Source organism: Anser anser, assembly GCF_964211835.1.
Source record: "Anser anser genome assembly, contig: SUPER_W_unloc_5, whole genome shotgun sequence".
Lineage (NCBI taxonomy): Eukaryota > Metazoa > Chordata > Aves > Anseriformes > Anatidae > Anser > Anser anser.
Window position 1 is genome coordinate 527,405 of NW_028154227.1, and position 23,350 is coordinate 550,754.

At 37.8% G+C, this 23,350-nt stretch overlaps 1 protein-coding gene across 1 annotated transcript; it reads left to right on the plus strand.

The window, feature by feature from the left end:
* The first annotated feature begins 8,085 nt into the window (after positions 1-8,085).
* Positions 8,086-18,851, plus strand: LOC310888934 (synaptotagmin-4-like). The gene is made up of 4 exons (XM_083852575.1): positions 8,086-8,573; positions 11,380-12,194; positions 13,658-13,778; positions 16,050-18,851. Exons 1-4 carry the CDS (start codon positions 8,540-8,542, stop codon positions 16,355-16,357), a joined length of 1,278 nt encoding a protein of 425 aa, XP_083708701.1. The 5' UTR covers positions 8,086-8,539; the 3' UTR covers positions 16,358-18,851.
* The last annotated feature ends 4,499 nt before the right edge of the window (positions 18,852-23,350 follow it).

A 23,350-nucleotide genomic window follows, 5' to 3' on the forward strand; every position in this document is an offset into this window, starting at 1 on the left:
AAAGGGGACAGTTTTTCAGGTTACTCACTGGTAAGTAGCAAAGTAACCCCGTGAATCATAGAACATTTGCCTATGATGCAAGTGCTTCATTTGAGAGGTTCCCTTTGGTTTCAGTAAGTGCAGAATAAAACCCTTGTCTCTTAAAATATATTTGTATCTCTTATTTTGTCATATTTGGCAAGTTTCACTTAAGAGTTTGTATTTGGCTTTGACCACAACTGATTTCTAATTTAATTCCTTGACCTTGAGGCTTGAGTACCAATATATAATTCTAATTTTAACATTCACAAGGCATAGCATATATGAAAACAGAGTTCTTAGGAATAATTTTCTGATTCTGATTACATTAAGAAAACAGCTGACCAATCATACCCTTCTGCAGCATCTGTTCCATAGATACAAGTATAAACCTAACAGAACTTATAAAATGACAGTCAGCTTCTAAAAGGTTGTTTAGAAACCAAAAACCAAATTTTTACATTGCAAGGAATCAATCAGTGAAGCATTGCTTTGGTTCCAAAGGAGACTGAATAAGGCCTTTCTCCCTGTTCAAGAGGTTGGTAAGAGTCAGAGATGTAATGTAGATGGCACACTGAAGTATTGGACATCATTTGAAAACATAATAATGGACAATATTTTCTGTCTGCTGCTTATGAAATTGGAAAAACAAACTTTTTTTTTTCTGGTATTTCTTATTGAATTATATAAAATGTACTCTTTCCTAAAAATGTCTCTTTTTTCCCCCTTCAGCAATTCACATATTGTCTTGACTTCAATATAAAATGTTTCAGAAAAAAGCATTTCTCGCCTCGCCTCGCCTCGCCTCGCCTCGCCTCGCCTCCCCTTCCCTTCCCTTCCCTTCCCTTCCCTTCCCTTCCCTTCCCTTCCCTTCCCTTCCCTTCCCTTCCCTTCCCTTCCCTTCCCTTCCCTTCCCTTCCCTTCCCTTCCACTTTCTTTTCCTTTTTTTCCCCAGTTTATCTGCATGAAATGACAACTCAATCTGGAGTTCTTCATGTGCTTAAGAATTAGAATCTCTATCAAAACCAGAGCATGAGAAGTGATGCATACCATATTAAGCACAAATTCAGTGGAGCAGAATTGTAGTTGTAGTTTCCTCTTTTGGCTTGTCAGCCAGTGCTTGCATCACTTCATTATTAATTTTTTCATCCTTGTTTTCCTGCAGTGCAGAGCAACATCTTTTCCTCCCTTCTTTCATTCTCCCTCTTTTTTCTCTGCTTCTGAATTAGGTTACAATAGAATTTTGTCCAAATTCAGGCTTTGCATTACATTCAAACCACATTTCAAAAAATTTTACCGATTTAATGAGAGTAAATCTTTATTTCCACATATTGCTGGTGCGTATGGGAATCATTTGGATGCATCAATGTACAGGAAGTTCATTAACAGATTATAGTGGGAGGAAATAGTCATAGAAGCAATGGAGAAAAATTACCCCATTTCTGACAGCACTGAAAAATGGAGCTCTTCTCCATTTGGCAGATTCATATGGAATAAAAACAAAGATCTCCAGACTGGTCTCCTAAAGGTATCTACTTTATTCTTAATAGTACTGTGAGAAACTAAGCTGTGTTTTTGCAGTTGAACATGTTTTTGAAGTAGAGTGTGTTTTTGCAGTAGAAAGCTAACCTTCTGTATTCAAAGGTAGTTGAGTAGTCATAATAAAGAGAAATGCTAAGTAGATAAGTGGACAGTAGAAGGCCTCACTGTTCCAAAATAAGGTAGAAGACTGAGAAAAACAGGATGATCAGTGTGAGAACAGTAAAAAACAAAGATCACGAGTTCTCTAAACATAAGAAAAGAGAAAAAAAAAGGAAAAAGAAGAAATTAAAGGGTTGATCAAAAAAAATTATACATATATGGTATAGAGGAGTATAGAGGAGTGAATCTGTAGCACTCAGCCAATGAGGAAACAGGGGAGGTGATCAGGTGTCAGGTAATAGGGAATAAAAGGTTATGATATGTTTACTAAAATGCACTCCTGATTGACAGGACGCCCGCCATTGCAATTGCGGATAAAATAGCTTCACAGAAGATCCTGTCTGAAGAAAATTATTGAGATTTTTCTCACAGTACTGATGTAAAAATTATTTAGTTTAAAATTCCTGATGCTATATTTAGTTAAATAAAAGCATGTCTCATAAATGTTTTTAACTGCTTGTTTTTCATCTACAGTTTCCATTTACTTCTCTGGTTGCTCCAGAAGCTCCACCCCACCTTAAAAAATTTAGATTTTACTGACACTGTATTTCAGCTTTTTACTTCATGTGTTTCTGTTCCCCGAAAAGCACACGTGTTGAGGATATATCACTCAGAATGGAGCACAAGATGTAAGGCTACAATATCAGACTTTCAGCAAAGTTTGGGAATACTTTGTTTTTGAAAACTAAGCTCCTCACATTGTAATATTAATTTACATACTTGAAACACGTTAGCCTTAAATGTCTGACTTTCACCAGAGCTTTCATATGTGATGAAGACACCCACTAATTACAGAATATTTAGGATCAAGCAGTTACTTCCAGATCCAGACTTTTAGTTGTTTTTTGTCCTTTTTTTCTTATAATAATAATAATAACAACAATAATAAAGTCCTCTTCAGAATCTCTCTCCTTCCCTTTCTCTTTTATTTACTGTTGACTTCACTTTCCTAAGTTTTATCTATTTCTCATTGCAAGTGCATTCAAGTTTTAACAATGTGTTGCAAGATTTTTACATTTAAACTACAAATGTTAATAGTAATATATTTTCTTAATTGAACCATGCAATCCTTGAAGTACAGACAAAAAATAGTTTTAAGATAGAATGTGGCATATAATATATTAGTTGCCCTTGGTAAATCCCTCTATTGTGCACAGGCTTTAATTCAAGCTTCAGAGAATTTCTCCAATGTTTGAACCTCAAAATATTGAACCTCCCCTGGAGTAAAGTGCTTGTACATGTAATGTTAAGTTGCCATAGATATGATATGAAAACATTGCTTGGGAGGAAGATGAGAAAGAAGGCTTCCATCCTTAGTGGATTATTACACTTACGTTGCATATTTATTTCATGACTCGGTACATCATCACATTGGACAAAAGTCAATGGACAAAAGTCCATTTCTTCCTTTAAAGTACTGTAAATAATGTTTTTTAGGATATTCCTGCAAGAGCACAGAAAATACTTGAACCTGGGTTATGAGTTTTTTGGTGGCGCTCTCCTACCTCTGTTTTCCTGGAAGGCAGTAACTCTTTCTAGATTCTTTGGTCTGGCACCTGCTCCACAAGGCACATCTGGAGACTGGGTCCAAAGCAGGTGAGCAAGGTGAAGAAATGAATTAGGTGCTTGACTTTGGGCAAGTGTTCTTGAGTACGGCCAGAAAAGTAAACATTTTACAGGAAGTCCTTTTTATTGTTCTAAGATTTCTTAAGGTGTTCCTGGTCTTAAATGTGAGTTAAGCACTGATTTCAAGGTTTGAATTTTAGATTAAAGCTCATAAAAATGAGGTTAGGTGTGGTTTAAGCAACTAAATCCCTGTTTTAGCGTAGTCCTTATGTTTATTAATTAGGTAATAAATAAATAAATAGATAAATAAATAATAATTAAACACACACAAAAAAACCACCAAACACTGCAACAACAAAAAAAACATAAAAGGTCTATCTGTTAATTAAGACTGAGATTTCTAAGTAAGTCTGAATGAATTAGGTATGAAATTCAAATTAATTCAAGCCTTTTAATACCATAATACTGCTCTATATTCTCAGCCTAATTCCCTAGTGATACTTTTTTCTTTATTTCATTTATACTTTAACAGCTAAAGATAAGTAAAATGCAAAAGAGATTCCTGACATAAATAAGGTTCCGATTCTGTTTCCTATTTTCAGCGTTGTTGGTATCAAAACCTTTTTTGTAGCAAAGGCTCCAGAATAGTTTCAATCCATGGATACTGGCATGCATGGACTTTCCAAAGTGTCTGAAATCAGCTGGCTGGTATATCAGCTAGAAGGTGATTCAGTTCCCTAAATCTTTATATCTAGTGCCATTTCAGGAATTCTGTGGTATCTGCTGTTTCGTCATGGGGCTGGCAAATATGGCCCAGAAAACCTACAGCATTCTTCAACAGAAACCGGAGGTCATGCTAAAGTATCTCATATAGCACTGGACATTACTGTGAGTGCAGACAAATTCAGTCTCATCCCAGGGAGGATCGATGAGTCTGTAAGGCCTAGTAGGCAGCAGGATGAGTCTTTGGGTTATAAATCCTGGCTTATGGGTGTATGTGGCGCACAGAGATGTCTTTATACAGCTAAGGAGTGTCAAAGGTTGAGAGATGAGACGTGGAGGGCTGCTAACCCCTTTCCACTGTCTTATTGCAAATGGAGGCAGAGCTAACTGAAGTGGAAATTAATCAGAGTGTAACTGCTTAAATCCCTTTGTAGATCGCTCTGAAGTTGTTTCACTTTTAAAGGTGTTGGATGCTATGCACTTCCTCCAAATCAGGGACCTCCACCTGTATTCTCACTGATGTTTTATTCTGTAAGTGTAGCTGGAGGGCTTGATTTTCATTGGTGCCGAATAATATTAATTAATGTCTGTAGTTTGGCACCTGGCAATTACAGAACTCAATCCTAAATGCTATTTTTGAAAATGTGAAACTGTCTTTAAGCTCCAGGGAAACATTTCACAGAGATGGAAAAGGGCCATTTCACCAGCTTTACCTCATACATATAAATCACAAAGTTTTATTTTTAATTGTTGGTTGACTCTTTATTGGATATTGTTTATTATAACTTTCTTTTTTTTCCTTTTTTCTTTTCTTTTTTTTTTAAAGGGAGAGGATCAGGCTTTCCTCACACCCAGGCTAGGGGATCTGAAGAAGGATGACAGTTCTTTTGCAGGTGGAGGACCCCCTTTTTCAGCTCCATATGCTTTTTTGAGGCCTGTCTGCTTCAGGAAGCATACAGGCCGCGTCGCTTAGCAACCACCCTCCCTTCCCTCTGCGTGGCAGGAGAGTGCGCTGCATACGCATGAGCACCGGCAATCTGCTTTGCAGACCACTAAAAGGCCCTGTTGTGATACAGCTAGATTATACACAGAGATATTTTGCTGATGATCAATCCACTGTGACTCAGTGCAGGCAAAATATCAGGCAGCTCCTTTTAGTGTTCCGTCTCTGAGCTGGAAGCATGTGAGATCATTGTATTTAGTTTGCTGGGAAACTTAAGGGAATATTACTAGGGTGGTGAGTCCTTAATGCAAGTTTTTAATGAAAAGCTATTTGCAAACTCTATAAACTTTTGCTGAAGTATCAACAATGATTCTCAGAACAGAAGGAAATGTGAAGAGTGCAGAGTCACAAAAAGGGAGATTCATTATTGTGTGGGACTGAACTGAAAGGTAGTCACTTAACTGGTTAAAAAACACAGAGGCTTCACATGATGATTTTTTCCCTCTGGCCACTTGTCAAAGTACATGAAGAAGCAGTGAATTGGTTGCATACATTTGTGTCTATGGTACTTACATGGGTGTATGCTAGTCATCTGGTGATGGGTCTAAGACATACACTAGATGGTGCTTGCACAACAGAGAGCAAAAAGTGTGTCTGTCTCAAGGATGTGTCAGCAACTCAATGCTCCACCTCCTCGAGTATTTTCTGGGATGTGCACGCTGTTCCATTAAGTGGAGTCATGTATTAAATATAGAAAGTTCATGAGTGATGTAAAAAAAATGATCATTTGTTATTTCACTGACTAATGCAATGAAGAAATATTTTTCATATTTGCATATGTGTTTACATATACTTATGTACACACACAGTCTTGGCAGCTCCAAGTTTCTTAAGACAGAAAATTGGTATATTGTTATTGTGAAACCTTTTCTATAGTGCTTTGAAGAGCTACACATGCACAGAAATGAGATGAAAAGACAGGCTCTTTACAATATGTTTGTACAGCACCCAACACTGTAGGGTTTTTAACAAACGTCTAAAACCTAAGAACTACAAGGATTTTTTTTTTTTGGGGGGGGGGAAGAACATGAGAACATGTATCTTTCCCATGTCAGATTTGTCACAGAAAATAAAAATAAAATAAAAAACTGTATCCTGAAGGAAATGATTTCTGAATGTTTTATAAAGACATATAAATTGTATAAAAGCTTTTATATACCTTTAGGACATCCGAGAAACTAAAAGGAAGAAAACCTGAAGCAATTATTGCTATATTTTCATGTGGTCCATCCATTTGTATATATCATCAAAGGATGTCTCAAATTTCATTCAAAATTATAATAATAACTGTCATCATCATCAACATCTTCACAAATTATTGACAGTAATTCAAATGTCAACATATATATGCTCACAGTATCCTAGCTCAGATAAGATTAATAACCTAGAAAGGCATACCATATATTTATTATTGGTCTATTGTTCTTAAAGTCAAGACACTGGGACAGCTTATAATAGTTTAACAACCCAGTTAAACACATTTAACTCTAAATTCATTTAAGGATCTTGTTTATTTCAGTCATGTCTGGAGGCTTGTATACCTGGAAAGTGGTTTTAAATCAAATGTAATTACTTTCAATGGATGCACATTTTGAGCACGGATGAATTTTGGACAGAGAAAGAGAAGTCGATAGCAGGGCTGAGGGGAGGGAGGACTGGCAGTAAGAAGAGAGAAGTTGAGCCTGATGTACTTGGATTGGTGCCAGCATCTGAACCCAAACATCCCAGATCAAATTGTGCTGCCAAAACACACATAAAAGCTGAAAAAAAATAGTTTATTGGACTCCAGGTGTTTGATAAAGGAGCAGTGGTGGGAAGCTATTTTCTGTGTTTTATTAAATGGGATAGGATATAAAAAAGGTTGGAGAAATGGATTTGATTGCTCATGGAAGTTTTGTGCAGGTGCGTACCAAGGCCAAGTTGCTGAAAGTGTAACAGAAGCAGATAAGCATAAACAATATTAGTCAGTAGGTTTCCAGTTCTCAGGACTAGACAAGCATTTCATTCAGCTGTGTTTGGACAATACCTTGCCATGATTCTTTGGCCTTCCCATTTTTATATTTCTGAACTTCAAGGAGCTTTACTTGCTTCATTACGAAGCAAGAGCATGCATTAAAGGGGGCCAAGAGGTCCAAGCAGCCCATTGCGGGGCAGGGTCATGCCAGACTACGCTTGCATCTGGATTTTGTTATTTAGAAAAGCAACTACATCTGTTTCCCATTTATGCAGCAGTTGGGCTCCAAAGTTGGCTGCTACCGTTCTGAATCCAGGAGTCAGATGCCAGGTGCTGGCTTTTGCAGCTCTGTTGCACCAGGATTTAGCTTGGTTTGTTATATGCTGTAGTGGTTCTAGTTACAGACAGCTCTGCTTTCTTATTCTGTTTCCCTCCACTCCTCTTGCCTGCCTGCCCCTTCCATCCCCCCACATGTTCTTAGTCCAGAATGGGAGACAGACATGTAAATTGGGTAAAATCCAGAAGTATCTCAGTAGAGTCAGCTCTTTCCCAGACAAGAAGAAAGGTTAAGAGGAGAAGAGAAATATATTTGCAAAGTGAGGGCTTAGGGTTTTATGTCGGAGTGGCTGGTGGGGAGAATCAGGGAGGAGGGACAGGGAGAACACATCAGGAGTTTTCGTGATTCAAATCCAGTAAGTGTATCACGTCAGTCATAGGAGAAAACTGCCTTGCAGTTGGAGCCAAGGCATCTGGACCATCTGAGCTGGCATCTCCTTCACATCATTGTAGCCTGTCCAGCTGATAGATAAATAAGCAGATAGACAGATCTTACCCCAGCAAAACAGACACACCCGTGTATTACACAAGATGCATTGAATCACAGACATTAGCATTCCCCTGTCTGTGTCCGACAGAGGGTGGGAGCTCATATCCTGCAGCACAGCAGTTAAAATAATCAATGAGTGAGTGTTCAAATCCCAGAAAAATGGGGGGGGGGGGGGGGGGAGGGCAGAGAAGGGACGAAGAGAGGGAGGGTGTGGTAGTTGGGAGGGGGGGATGGTAAGTGGGAAACGTGCTGATTTCAGCCCTGTAGCGTCAGGATTGCGTCAATTTGGGTTTCAGCCACGTCTTCAGTCTCAGGGCAGAGCTACACAGAAGAGCCAAAACAGGAAGGAGGTTGCATATCAGTGTGCAAAGGGGAGGACCGAAGCTTCCCCTCCCCCCGCTCCTCCAGCCCCCTCGCATCCTCCTCCTCCACCTTCCCCACCGCTCGTGTCTCCAGGTTTTGTTTTCCGTTGTTTTTTTTCTTTTTTTTTCTTTTTTTTTCTTTTCTTTTTTTTTTTTTTAACCACGTTGGAAAAGCCGGCTGCCCGGGTGGTTTGAGAGACGGAGACAGCTTCGGAGCTCCGGGCAGGTCTCTGGACACCGGGGGGGAGGCTCCTGTTTCCCGTCAGAAAGCTCCAGCACCGCAGGCCGCATCCCCAACACCGCGGACAGAATCCCCAGGTCCGGGGACAGCATCCCCTGCACAGCGGGCAGCATCCCCAGCACCGCGGGCAGCGCACGCCGCCAACATGGCTCCGATCGCGGCCAGCCGCCAGCACTTCGGTAAGCGCATCCCCGTCCCGGCAGAGGGGCTGGAGGCTGCTGGGGGCTGCTCCCTTCCCCAGGAGAAGAGCATGCAGGCAGGCTCTGCTGAGCCACCCCGGCGACTCCCAGCACGCGGCGTGTTGGGAGGAACCTGATTTCCCCTAGTTCTGTTCGATTCCAGAAGTTGGGTGAATTTGCTTTCTTTCCCTTTTATCCCTCTCTCTTCCTTTCCCCCCTATCTGTTCCCTGCGTTAAATCACTGGGAGAGATGGAGAGGTTTGACTAGGTGCGTTTTTGGATGACGGAGGTTTGAGGTTGTTTTCTCTGTCTCGGTTAAAGTAGCACGGCTTCGGAGTTAAATGATGTAAACGCATCTTGTGCCAAAGAGAAAATCTTTGTCATTCTTGGAATAATTGTCATTCCTTTTTACTTGTCATAGAGGAAGACTTGTCAACCGTTAGTTAAAGTGAAATGTAGTCCTGTAAAGAACATTGCTAGGAGGATGAAAATACAGGATTCCAGTGTTTTTGGCTAAACAGCTTTGTCGTGATTAATCTGTGTTCACTGAGAATAGCAATGATAACAATGAACTTTTCAGTTGTGTCATTTCTACACATTGAATAACTGTGATACTGGAAGTTTCAGAAAAAGTCATAATGTGCACTTATGAAATAGGTAACTAAACAGCTTTACTCAGAAAAGCTGTGAGTAGAAATGTTTCTGAACTCTGCTTTACAAATATTGACTCTAGCCTGGATGTTATTTGCTTTAGCAATGGTTTAATTCAAGGATCATTCCACTGACTTAAGTGAGGTGACTCCAGATTTGCATCACATAACTGAAACAATAATTTCTCCCAGGATCAATAAGTGATGTTTCCTATTAATACACTGCCTTGAATGCTAACTAACTGATTTACATTATGACAACAGCAAGAAATTCAGGTTGTAATATAATTAGCTGTAGATATAAAAACATTTTAGTTACCGTTACATCTTCTTTCCTGCCTACCCCACCCACTTAATGTTTCTAACTACGCTTGTGACATCATCCTCATCTATTTGCTTATTTAAGGCAGTTAATTAATATTTTAAATACTAAATTGATTCTACAACTGCTTTCAGTATTTGTAGAATAAAAATATAGCATAATTTCCATTACTATAAAAATTTTAATTGTCATCTCATGAAAAAGTATTGAAAATGTGCAAATCTTTCTTAAAAGCTATTTAAAGTATTCTAATTAATTTTCAGTTACTCCTTGCTTTCTACCTTTATACCATGTACATTTACATTTCTGCAGCTCAGAGAATTCTTGAAACTCAGAGCCACGTGCTTAACTTAGAAAAAATACTTTTTGATTATGTATATATTTTTCAGTCATCTCATTAAATTCTTATAATTAAGTATGTAGATTGATACGGTTTGTAGGCAAAGGTGAAGTGGCATGAGCATTGTTAGAAGCAATTAATAGCCAGGCCTGATTCCTTCTGTGCTGGAACACTTTGTTCCTACTTTGTTGTGATGGTATTGTATTTTTTTTGACTCATCTCACTGAAAAGCAAAGTTATGGTGGTAGCACATCTATTTGTCCAGATTTTACCTAGATGAACCTGATTTGGTAATTCATAGAGGGGGATAGTTTTGCTTCTCTCATCCAGGAGGATCTGCCAATTATTTGCTAGAGGAACCAGAATTGTTACACAATTGCCTTTATGCATCAACAATATCATTCCATTAATATTCTACTGGTCTCCATTGTTGCAGAGAATAAATATTAAGCTCTTATTGTTACATTGTGGGAGGTTTAAACTCACTTAGTAGTGTTACTTATGGGCAAAATTGGATTTCTAATTAGTTGTGCTCATTTGCCCTTTCAATGCATGCTTGTGAAGGGCTAATGATACTCTATATGTAACTAATGTATCCACGTGACAATTGAGGTTGTAACGCTTGCTCAGTTTTCTCTTCATTCAGTATTTTAGTACAGGATTCATATTAAGCTAGAGGAGAATTCTGGTTTAATGTTTTTCTTATATACTCCTAAAAAGTAGTGATCCTTCCTGTAAACTCTCCATTGCTTTGATTCATAGTGTTTTAAATTCAAAGCTTAATGGGTATCAGTGATACACTTAAGCAATTTTTTCAGCTTTGGACTCACATGTAACTGCCCAGTGTCACATCCATCTGTATAATACACGGTATATAATTATCCTAAATTTTCTTAGTAGTCTTTTTCCTGCAAAGTATGGAAAATCCCATTGAAACTGAGTGTTATAACCTCCTATTAAACTCAGATTTTTTTCAAGAGATACCTCCAGGCAGTTATGGGATCAGACCATAAGAATGAGTTAATTGAGTGTACAAAGTGTTCTAGGAAGTGGTGTGAAAAGCAGATGATGTATCTATAAGTAACACGTATTTCAGAATCTGTACTACCTAACCAACAAAGCTACATAAATTCAAAGCTGAAACCTGAACTAGTTTTACTCACTGACATATAAACACAGAAACTACACCTAGAGGGATGAGATAGTCGAGCTATTACTTATGATTATTGCTGTTAGGATGAGAACAGTATTTTCCTTCCAGACACCCAATATATGGAAAAATACTAACATAGCAATTGTCTTTGTATGGGACTTCACATTCACGCCTGAAGGTGGCGAGTGATACGTACAATGCAAAGCACTTTTAGTCCATTGACTCTGCTGCTATTACCATCTTGTACCAGTTTGTTTTGCTAAATTCTTACTTTATTAAATATCACACAGAGTCCAAGGCATTGCTGCTGATGTGCTTGTTGCTGTTTATTTAATTTGCAGATGAAATTCCTACAGTGGTTGGGATCTTCAGTGCATTTGGCCTTGTCTTCTCTGTCTCCCTTTTTGCTTGGATCTGCTGCCAGCGCAAATCTTCCAAATCCAACAAGACCCCTCCATATAAGTTTGTCCATGTTCTGAAGGGAGTTGATATTTATCCTGAGAATCTCAACAGTAAGAAGAAGGTTGGAGCAGATGATAAAAGTGAAGCAAAGAACAAATTGGCAATGCCTAAGAATTCTCTCCGTCTAGACCTAGAGAAAAGAGATCTAAATGGCAATTTCCCCCAAACAACCTCTAAAATACAGAGCTCTCCAGATCTTGAAAATGTGTCTCTGAAACACTTTTCAGAAAGTAAGAAAGATTCAGTATCCCCCGATAGTTTAAAGTCCATCACATCCCTTTCATCTGAAGAAAAACAAGACAAGCTAGGAACACTCTTTTTCTCTTTAGAGTACAACTTTGAGAAAAAGGCATTTGTAGTGAACATCAAGGAAGCACATGGGCTGCCAGCAATGGATGAACAGTCAATGACTTCTGATCCCTACATCAAAATGACAATCCTGCCTGAGAAAAAGCACAAGGTGAAAACCAGAGTGCTGAGAAAAACCTTAGATCCAGCTTTTGATGAGACTTTCACATTCTATGGGATCCCCTACAGCCAAATTCAAGACTTAGCACTTCACTTTATGATCTTGAGCTTTGACAGGTTTTCCAGAGATGATGTCATTGGAGAAGTCCTCATCCCCCTTGAAGGAATTGAATTGTCAGAAGGAAGGATGCTAATGGACAGAGAGATCATCAAAAGAAATGTTAGGGTAACATATTTCTTATTTAAAATTTAGAAGTGTTGTACTAGTTTTAGCTATGATTCTTGTGCTAGCATATTGGAAAGAGAAGGGTACAAGTTTACCATGTAAGCTACTGAGATGTTTCCATAATGGCAGCATAAGGAGGTAGCTATACAAATGAAATAAAAGAACATTACAGGAAAGAATGCAAAGATTTATACATTATTATTATTATTATTATTATTATTGTTATTACTCCTCTTTTCTGTTTGAAATCATGTTTTATCAGTTTATTGAAATCAATGCAAATCTTTCACTTCATCTCCAAGGGTTGATAAGCAGGTTCTTAAAGAATACAGATAGTCTTTATTGAAGGAACTGGAACCTCTTTGAGACTCTACTGGTGGTGCAGTAGCACGTTCTTTCACTTCAGTGTTGTTACTACCTTTTCTCTCTTAACAACCATGGCAGAGGCTGTAGCACTTCTAAGGACAGTAAGATATGAGGGAGATGCCAAAACCTCACTGAAGTCAATGACAAAGCATATTAACTTCACTACGCTAAAAATATGTAAAATAATTTTGTCTCATTTCAGAATGTAAAGACCACAATCATAGCTGAACCACAGAAATGCACATGCCTCACACACACGTCTTTTAATCTCTGCTAAGGAAGTGGACTGTATATTGACATTCAATCTGATTGTTTTCAAAGAGCAAGCATGCTGACAAATCAAATAAATGTCTACCAGACACATACCTTTAACTAATATCATTATTTTGCAATTCTATCACTATGTTACAACTATAACTATGTCACTGATATTTTGTTGATAATTTACTGGGTTTTCTGGTATATAAGGTATTCTTTTTGCTTGCTTCCCTTGACTTCCTCCTTTCTGTGAACTAAATTACTCCTGCAAATTCAAATCTAATAATCATAGAGAAAGTCTTTGATCTCATCTTTATTCCATTTATATTATACTACGTTAGAAAGTGTCAGGGATGAGATTTCACTAATTGTTTTTGAATAGCTAATGGATAAAAAGATTTTATGGAAGATTTTTTGTATATTACCTTTATTCTTTTTTTTTCAACATAGCTTTCACAGAAGTTTGTTTTTCTTAAAGTGTTTTTCTTTCACTGAGACTTTTTTCTCAGGATGTAGGATTTCATTTCTAATCTGTGAAGCTAATGATGTCATGTCAACCCATATTTTCATTTAGTTATTTATTTACTTATTTACTTTTGTTCAGTCTAATAGCTAACGATAAGAAGAGTTATGTAACTATAGTACAGGGAAATTATATTTGCTAGACAAAGCAGCATAGCTCCATAAATTATATACTTCTACACTAGTCTGGGATGCACAGTTATGTGACATTTTAGAAATCTTATTAGCTCTACTTTCAAGCATGGTCAATATAATTGCTCGTAAATAGTCTTATTTCTTTGTTTCTTTCTTTTTTTTTTTTTCTTTAATTTCCTCAGAAATCATCTGGGCGTGGAGAATTACTGATCTCTCTCTGTTATCAGTCTATAACAAACACGCTAACTGTTGTTGTTTTAAAAGCCAGGCATCTACCTAAATCTGATGTGTCAGGATTATCAGGTAATGGTTTTACTAATGAATAAGGCCAAAGAATGTACAATAAACAGATAGAAGACAGTTGAAACGTGACATTTCAAAGATTAAAAATAGCCCAGAAACGTGTCTGTATTATTTGCAGCCTATTAATTTCATTCATATCTAGGTCAATGCTTTATTTTGCAGAGTATATATTTTAGAAATTTGTTCTTCAAACACATTAGAAAAAATACGACATCTGTTAGCACTGGAAGCCAATGAGTTTTGTCATTGTCTTGAACAGAACCCATCTGACCTAAGTATGGGATGTTGTTTGCGGATACTAAAAGCTTTTATTTATGACAAAAGATCAGTTTATTTATGACGATCAATACTGAGTGAGATCCTCATAGGGTATATTATGGTATATTTCAGCTTAGCATCCAAAAAGGCAACCAGTTGCATCTGTGCTGAATTTGGCCCACTGAGCATTAACATTTATCTGGCAAGGTGAAAAGGTGAACTATCCCACTGCTTGGGGTATACTAAAGCTTTTGCAGTCCCTTTTCCTGGTCTTGTGCCATTTTGCATTCAGTGAAACTTTCTTTGAAGTCAATACTAGAATTGCATTTAGATGCACGTTAATGCTAGATAATATAACATAAAATTTAAAATGCAATATACTAACCACCTGAGAATAAGACAAACACACAAGAAGAACAGTACACAGCAGAGGACTAAACAAACTGTAGCACATCTGCTATTGATTCTGTGTAAGACTTAACTCTTTCAACACACAGGATTTTCTTGAAGGAAGGAGGAAGTAGCCTTTGGAGCTACTGAATCATAATTACTACAGCCAATAATACAGTCTTTCTACTTCTAACACCAAGAAATATTGGTGCTGAGGTCTCCTAGTAGTCTTAATAAAATCAAGAGGAACATTCCAGCCTTATCTATTAGCCAGAAATAACAGTCAGAAAAGTTCATTTAAAAAGAAATGAACAATGGCATGAAAGCGCTGATGGATACTGATTTTGATATTTTTAGTGCTTGTGTAGCATATTCTCAATCCAAAGCTAATGAACATTTTAATTATATAAAGCCATTTTTTTAAAATGTTTATTATGATGATAGATTATGAGAGTGAAGATGTATTCTATCATACCTTACTCCTGTCAAACCATTGTCAATCCAAGGAAACAAAAAAATTGTCATTATCTGACCATTTCAGTCTGATAGCTTTGGCATAGAATTTCTAAATATGGGTCAATTTTAATTTCACTTAAATTTAAAAAAAAAAAAAGTTCAACTGTTCTTGATGTTTATTAGCTGACTGTTTGCATAGACTACTTCACTTGATAGAAAGCGATTTGTATTGCATCTCTGCACCATGAGATTTTGGAAACAGGTACATATTTGCACTGAAATACGTGTAAATATAAACGCAAAATAAATATACTTGAAATGGATGATTTCTGAAGTGTTCTTTAGAATTGCTCCGAAGAAGAAGTATAGCCACTGTTGAAGACAATAATGAAGGAATCTTGAAACAGTTGAAAAATTCTGAGGATTGCAAACACTCAAAATTGTTTAACAGAGCTAAAATATGGATATTTTCTCTTCCCTTTTTCAATAGTACAGTACAGACATAAAGTCAAGTACATATCCTATCAAGAAATGTAGCCTTACATTTAAAGTTTAATGTTAAATTTGTTCAATAAAAATTGGTGGGAGAAATTTAATCAAACTAATTGACTTTGAAAGATCCACAACTGAAATGAATTGCATCCATTCTATCAGCATGGGATTATTCTCTTGGTTTTGAGGCTTTGCTTTCCATGAGTCTTATTAACACTAATGATTATCCCCTACTTGTAAAATGTGTGAAAAGCAGATTTCTATTACATGCAAATATATAGTGATATATATTTGTCAGAATTCATTACAATTTTATGTTCTTTCAGACCACTTTTAGAGGCAGTAGAGATGTAAACATGAAGGTTAACAGACTACAGGGCAGGATTTATCTCATGGAGGAGTCACCAGCATTTGGTTAGATGAATTATGTCCTAAACTTTACTGACTGTCTTGATTACATATTTGGTGACCATAAAAGGAGCTTACAGACTAATTCAGAAGCAAATACAAAAAAAAAAAAAAAACTGAATGAGACAAATCATCTTCAGTAATTTGAAACTAGCCCTCACTGGGACATAATTCTGTTGGTATATTACAAAGTTTACCATCAACTAGATCAAGGAATTTCTAAATGACAATTCAATAGCTTATCTGTGTTCTTTCTTTTCATTGCAGATCCTTATGTCAAAGTGAACCTGTACCATGGTAAGAAAAGAATTTCTAAAAAGAAAACCCATGTGAAGAAGTGTACCCCCAATGCAGTGTTCAATGAATTGTTTGTCTTTGACATTCCTTGTGAGGGCCTTGATGATATCAGCATTGAATTTTTGGTTTTAGATTCAGATAGAGGGTCAAGAAAAGAGGTCATTGGCCGGTTAACCTTGGGATATTCAGCAGAAGGAACAGGTGGAGAACACTGGAAGGAAATTTGTGAATATCCTAGGAGACAAATTGCCAAATGGCATATGTTGTGTGATGGTTAGCAGTTCAGAGAGGGGTTGGAACTTGAAAAACTATATATATTTCCATAGGCAAGGAGCAGTTTTTTTTCTTTGCTATGTATAATTACAGGCTTGTAACTACAAGACTTTTTTTGTGGGGGTGGGGGAGTAAAAACTGGATTGAATTATCAAAATAGAAGGTAACTAAATTTTCAGAGTAAATAAAGGAATTTCTATTTCATTAGGCTTTAACTTAATTTGATTAAATTTATATTCTTCTGTAGTTTACATAGCCTAAAACTTCTGAAGCAGTATAAACTTCAATAAGGAAGTTTCTCTTTTTGATTGTTTCATTAAATGAAAAACAAAGAAAATAGTGAGACAGAATACAAAACCTTTTTCAGCCGTTTAGCTTCCTGAGCTGTGAGTTATATCATTACAGTCAATAAGACTACTCACAACATACAAAGTTTAATGCATTTTTTAATTTTTGCAGGATAGGAAAACAAACTGTCATTATAATTTATACAGTATTATGTTAGACAAACTACTTGAAAAGTGCATTTCACTTAGCTGATATGCATTAATATCCATTACTGATTGTACTGAAAATTGGTGGTGGTAAGAAAAAGTTTTATAATTTCATGCTAGTGTGACATATGTATGCTTAAACTTAAATTGTGCCAGGCTAGGGGAATATAAAGTGTCAAAACCCAAGTATATAAACAAAGCATCTAGGCCTGTGAAATTTACTCTTGGTCACACTTCATACATTTTTAGGCTGTCAGAACTATAGCACAACTATAAGATTATTTCCTAAAGTTTGTACACTGATTTCTGATACAGAAGTTTGCAAATACTACTCCTATGTAATTTTTACATTATATATAAAGAAGAATATGATGATGTTAGTTGTTAACTGAAGAATGATTTAAAAAGTGGAAAACAGTTTTCAGTATTTTTGCATATGTCATTTTGTCACATGTAATCCCACTAAAGTGAATGAAACTATTTGGGAATTGAGGTATTGCTCAATGTGAGTAAAGGTAAGAGAATGGGCATGCCAGGAAAAAAAAAGTGTTTTAGATGTTCAGTTACGCTCATTGAACAACGGATGCAGGTCTTATTCAAAACTGTTGGAGATTTGTTGACTTTTCCCTGTTCCCATATGGCCAAATTATATTTGCAGTAAAGGACACTGAAATATGAAATATGCAAGAATAGAAATAGTACTGGAAGAATTCTATTGAGGCTCTTTCAGGTTTTGTGTCAGTAATTTATCCAGTTTTTGAGAATGTTTGATATGACAGTGTTTATAAAGTTCTGTAAAAATTCATTTTCAAAATAACATAAACATGCTTTCTATGATAACACTCAATGTAAAAAAATGCATATTGTATGTATAAAGGAGAGGAATCTTTTTTGCTTATTTCTTTAGAAAGCTGATGAACTGCTCAAGGGCTAGAATTTGCCAACCCAATTATATCAAGTAGATATAATTCAAAGACACTAGGTCAAAGAAAAGATGCCCACAGGCTTCAGTGGGGTTTGAAGTGGAATCACAGAGCAAAACTCTTCTTGTGAGACAACCCAGCACAATGGCACCATAGATAGGGGGAGACACTCTTTGATTTAATATTGTCTGGGAGAGTTTAAGGCAGTACCATGCGGCCAGAGTTGTTACTATTTCTAGTAAGGACATAACAAACTTCATAATGAAAGTGATTGCACCAAATAGCGTGGTGGAGTGGGATTGCCTGCAATTAAAAAAAAAAAAAGAAAGAAAGGAGGTTTTGTATATTGGCCCATGAATAACACATTATCTCTAAAAATCAGATGACAGGTGTCATCTGTCTCCAATGGACACAAATTCTGACATCAGGAGAAAAAAATCTACCCTTTAAAGTTAATGATGGGCTATGACCATTGTTCATTTTGCATCTAACAAGTTGCCATCAAAACTGTTTAAAAGTTTATATAGCAGCCTGAGGGTTAATATTTCTACCAGCTAAATGGCAGTCATTGATGGGGGTAGGGGGTAGGAATGGGAAAGGGAAGCAAAGAAATTTTTATTAAATTGAAAAAACTGTAAATAGATTTTTTTTTCATTTAAAGCAATGTTTAGCTTGGAAAGTTGAGTAAAGAAGACTTGTAACACATCTGTAAACCAGACAAGGCAGGAGCGAATGTAGACCTGTCTTGAGATGAGAAATTCTGCTGTTTTATAAAGTATTCAATTCTCACTGTGAATATCTTGAACTCTGTTAAAGATACTGTATTGTATTAAACATGTAAAAAAATGATGTTTGTCTAAGTAGTTTACAAAAACAATAACTCCTTGATTGGGAGGCTATCCATGTATGGAAATCTGTCGTAACTAAATACCTGATTTGTTATGGTGTTGTAACTTAATAGAAACTGTTCGAGAGGAAGCATGGTGTATGAGATTTTGTAAGTTATTTGTGCTGGTTCTGTATGTTGTGCCATGTGTGTAAGACAAGAATAAACTGCTGCTTTTGTTCATCCCATCCCAAAACAATTATCCCACCAACGTGTCTTTTCCAGAGACTTGTGCTATTATTTCTGCTCACAGTTTACTCTTTCATGCTTCTGTCAAAAAAAAATAAAAAAAAATTGACCTAAAAAATCTTCCTCTTCTCACAGAGGTGGATCAGAGTTATTCTGCCAAATATTACCCAGGCTTATCACATATTCTTTATTCTCAGATTCTTGGTGTATTTGTCTTGAATTTTACTATATGCTCAGGCTAGAACTTGAGGCATTGCCTGTGTTGGAAAATCTGAGTCCTACTAAATGAGGATGAATTCTAGAATAGTAGGTGAAAGAAGTAAAATGCAAGTCACATTACTGTTGGAATCCTGATGACATTCCATTTTGTTTTCCAGAAGTAAAAAATATCCCTTGGACAATCATGCTGTAACACTCTTACTTCCTTTATAGTCATGTCAGCCACCTTCTCATCAGATGAGATGGATAGAGAACACATTCCTTCAAATGTTATGTACAAATGCAAATTTTGTTACTGTCACCTCTAAGGTATTAGGGTATTTTACCAACACAAACCTAAATCAAGGGAATGGAAGGAGGTTGCACATGGGATACACATTGCCATTTAGTGACTCCCAGTGTAAACCTACAACTGCTTCCCTGGAATAGATCCCTGATCCTTGTCATGTAAATTGATGCGTGAAAACTATGACAGGATCCACTGACAAACAAATGACACAGAACATCTTATATGGATGTAAGCTGGCAAAATCTCCCTGCCAAATCTGTCCCCAAGGGAAAGGTATCAAGTCTGAAAGACTGCTCTCTTCTGTTCTGTGCAGCGACTTTTTTTTTTTCTTCCCTGCATTGTGGAGTTCTCCTCAAACAATGGTGATTCATGAGTCATATTTCAGACCTTTTCTTCAGGACACATGGAGAATATCTTTAGCTTTTTTTTGACTATAATGCTGTTGAATCTCAGGGAAAGTCTCAAGGCTACTGTCCTGATTGCTCTTTGGATCTCAAATTGTTGCAACAGACAAGTCCTATAAGGTCTCACAAGAGACCTTACAGATGCCCTCCCCTTTGCAGTAGGTCTGATTCCTAAGGTATAACTCTATTCTGTAAGCCCCTTGCATTTACACAGCATCATGGATAGCAACATGCTGCGCACAGTAGCAATGCATAACCACATGAGTAATACTTCTTTTCCTCAAAAAAGATTCATATATGTTCTTTGTAAGCTGCTACCTTTCAACCTCTGCTCTCTGCTTTGTTAGGTCTGAAGCTGCTGAACAGGTCAGGGTGCTCTTACAACTGCTATGACTAGTTTTGCTCTGCTGGTAACTCCTGAGCAACAATCTTCATTCAAGAAGTTCTTCTCAGTTCTCATAGGCTTTTCCCTAGTATCTTTTACCTTCTATCACAGCTGCAACATAACTTCGGGTTCAGAGGCTTTGAAGCACTGATTATAGGTACAGCATGGCAGCACCTTTTAGTTCAGAAGAATGGAAGACAAGAAGTTGGAGGAGTTAGTCTCTTTGCTATACTACTGTTATGTTTATATTGTTATGTTACTTTAGCTATTGTGCATTTAAAGCACTTCATGCTTAACCAGAGAATGGCTGGTCATAGAAGCAAAAGCTGTGCTTATACCACCAGTGACACAATCAGGTGTGATTGTGTCCACTGATGAGTCCACTTCTGCTTGAGCCTTCGCCCTGCAGCAACAGGCCTGAGAAGACACGATGTAGGCCCCTTACCTTACCTCTGCCCCCAACACTCTGCAGTCACCCTGATAAGCTCTGGGTTACCCCAGAACACATGGAAGAGCTGTAATAGTTCAAGACCTGGGCAAGCCCTGGCACCACCCTGAATCCTGGCCTTACAGCAAGCACCAAGCCTCCCAGGGCATCAGAACAGGCCAGCAAATTGAGCCCCCATCCCCAGGAAAAGCACATCTCCAATAATTACAACACTCCTCCTCTATGCAGACACAAGGTTTGAACACAGCTGGTTCCAATAATCCACAGGCTCTCAGTGACAAGAGCACTATATTTGCTTTGAAGTCAAAGGTGGGAGTATTTGTTTGCTTCCCCTGTTGTCAGAACCCATAGCTTATAGCTTTTCATTCTGAGAGCCACCCTCCACTAAGTGCCAGGCAGGCAGTGGCAGTCCCAGACCCTACACCTAGAGCTCTGTCTGGGTCTCCAACAGGCTAAGGTAAGTAACATAACTCAGTGTTGTGAAGTTTTTGGTATGCTGACACAACTGCTATGCGCTCTCAGCTGTGGTGTGTGCTGCACCCTGCCCTTGCAGTGCCTGTAGCTGTGGCAGTCCCAGTGGTGGAGATCCTAGGTACTGCCAAGTGGTTTGAGTTCATAAACCACCTCTTGTAGAGAGCTGCCCTGCAGAGTTGTGGGGTATTTCTGTAGGAGTCCTAGGGTGAGATGCCACTGAAGAACAGGCTAGGCCTGACTGGAAATCCTGTTTCTTCTTGTCCTTAGGAAGGAAGCTTCGTCCATAGTTAAGTGCTGTTCCTCTTTAGGTAATCCCTCAAGAGAGGGCTTCTAAGTGACTAAGCAATTAGAGGGTGCATGGTGTTGTCTTTTAGTGGACAATGCAGCACAGAGTTTGGTTTGAAGTGAGATGTGCAGGAATATGAGGTCCCACTGGGTGGCAGGTAAGGACAGTGATACTGCAGGCAGATTCCTGAGGACTGTGGTTGCGTACAGGGCTAGGGGTGTGCTTCATAGCAGCTCTGAGGCACGGCAGTCTGGATTTTCAGTTAATTTGCACAAGTAAATTAGAACAGTGTTTCTGATATAAGTTAATGTTGTAGAAAGATCCCTGTCTTTTCTCCATGGAAGAAATACTGTATTATGAAAGACTTTGGTTCTAACAAGAGCATTGAATACATGGGGGGGGGGGGGGGAAGCACCAAGTCCATGTTGCTGAAGGTCAGAATACACAAAAGAAGTATGTTAGACTATTGTCTTTTGAAATTGCTAGAGAAGCAGCATGATTTTAAAAACGTATTAATACTATGGCTCTTAAATGTCTCTTTTTTTTTTTCCTTTTAACCAACCAAGGGTACTATATGGTGACAGCAAGATTTAATTTAGTCTTGAAGACAGTCACAGGGATAACGATGTATTTTCTCTGACAGTTGCTGTAAATATTTTATATGGTTCTGAGAACATATCTGGTTTTAAGGAAACAAGTATGAAGTGTTTCACAGTATCAGCAGCAATATTGATTATGTTTCAGTAATACCTTCCAAATGAGTTTGCCTTTAGGATGGTATGAATGAAAGTTTCTAGTTGGTTACTAATGGATGGATGGGGAAACCTCTATGTCTGTATCTGAGGTGCCTGTATACATTGATTTGTAGGGCAAATAAACAGTATTCTGGCCTCAATTTTCCTTTCAGTAGCATTAAGATAAAGCTTAACAACATCAATAGTAGCTACTAACTTCTGTTATGAGTTATTATTTTCCACCTTTCTCCAGGGTAGTAATGCTGCTCTGGGGACTGCACTTTCTTGAGATAAATTCCTCAAAGCTGTATGCTACGATGGAGATATATATATGGAGAAGAAAATGGATGTGAATCACAAATAGGCATATAACAATAGAGAATTATCCCAGGCTAAAATTAGAAGTGATGTTTAGCAGCAGTAAAAGTTAGAGATAAGTAAATCAGTGTGAGGAAAGTGCACATGAGTAAAATGTCAGCAGAGGTAGAAGTGCGATATTACTTCAGATCAAGAAAAGCAGTCTGCCTGTGCACGTTTCTTCTGGTTGTTTTTCCCCTCAGTGCAAACAACACACCTTATTTTAGACTGCTTTGAGTCACATTGGTTAATGGACCTTTGTTCCAACATTAATGAAGTTTTACTTTGTGTGATGGGTCCTGAATTTGTTTTGAACAAAAGCCATGAGGGTTAAGTGTGCTCCTCTATGTACAAAACTGCCTGAAAGACTGCTGAGGCTCTGCTGTTAGCAAGTGACTGGGACAAGGCTGATGCTGTAAGGTCTGGCCTGATGGGAGGACCCTGGTGTGCTCTGTCCTTTTGTCTCAAGTGCTCTCCTGCTATCCAGGGAAAGCAGCTTTTGCTCCTGGGCAAGAGGACCGTGGAAGGGAAGCTTAACCTTGGGTGTGGTCAGAATGATTGGTTTGGTTTATTGCTGTGCTCCAGGCTTTGTGAGTAAGTACAGAGCTGTCAGGCAACCTGCGTAATGCAACTCGCATACTTACTTTTTCCTGCTTGCCAGCCCTTATTTTTTTTTGCTGCCCTAGTACCTCCTTTTCTTCGCCTGGGGCTTTGCCCAGCCAGCCAATCTACCTCTATTATTCCCCCTGCCTCCATCCTCACTTAAAGCCAGTTTTGCTACATTCATACCCAAATTTGGAACTTCTGGTGCAGTTAACTAGGTAACATCATCCTCACATGCTTTTACTGATACCTTTTCTTGGAAACTCTGGCTCTGCAAAGCTTAGCTCCCACAAAGGTCCCCAGTGCT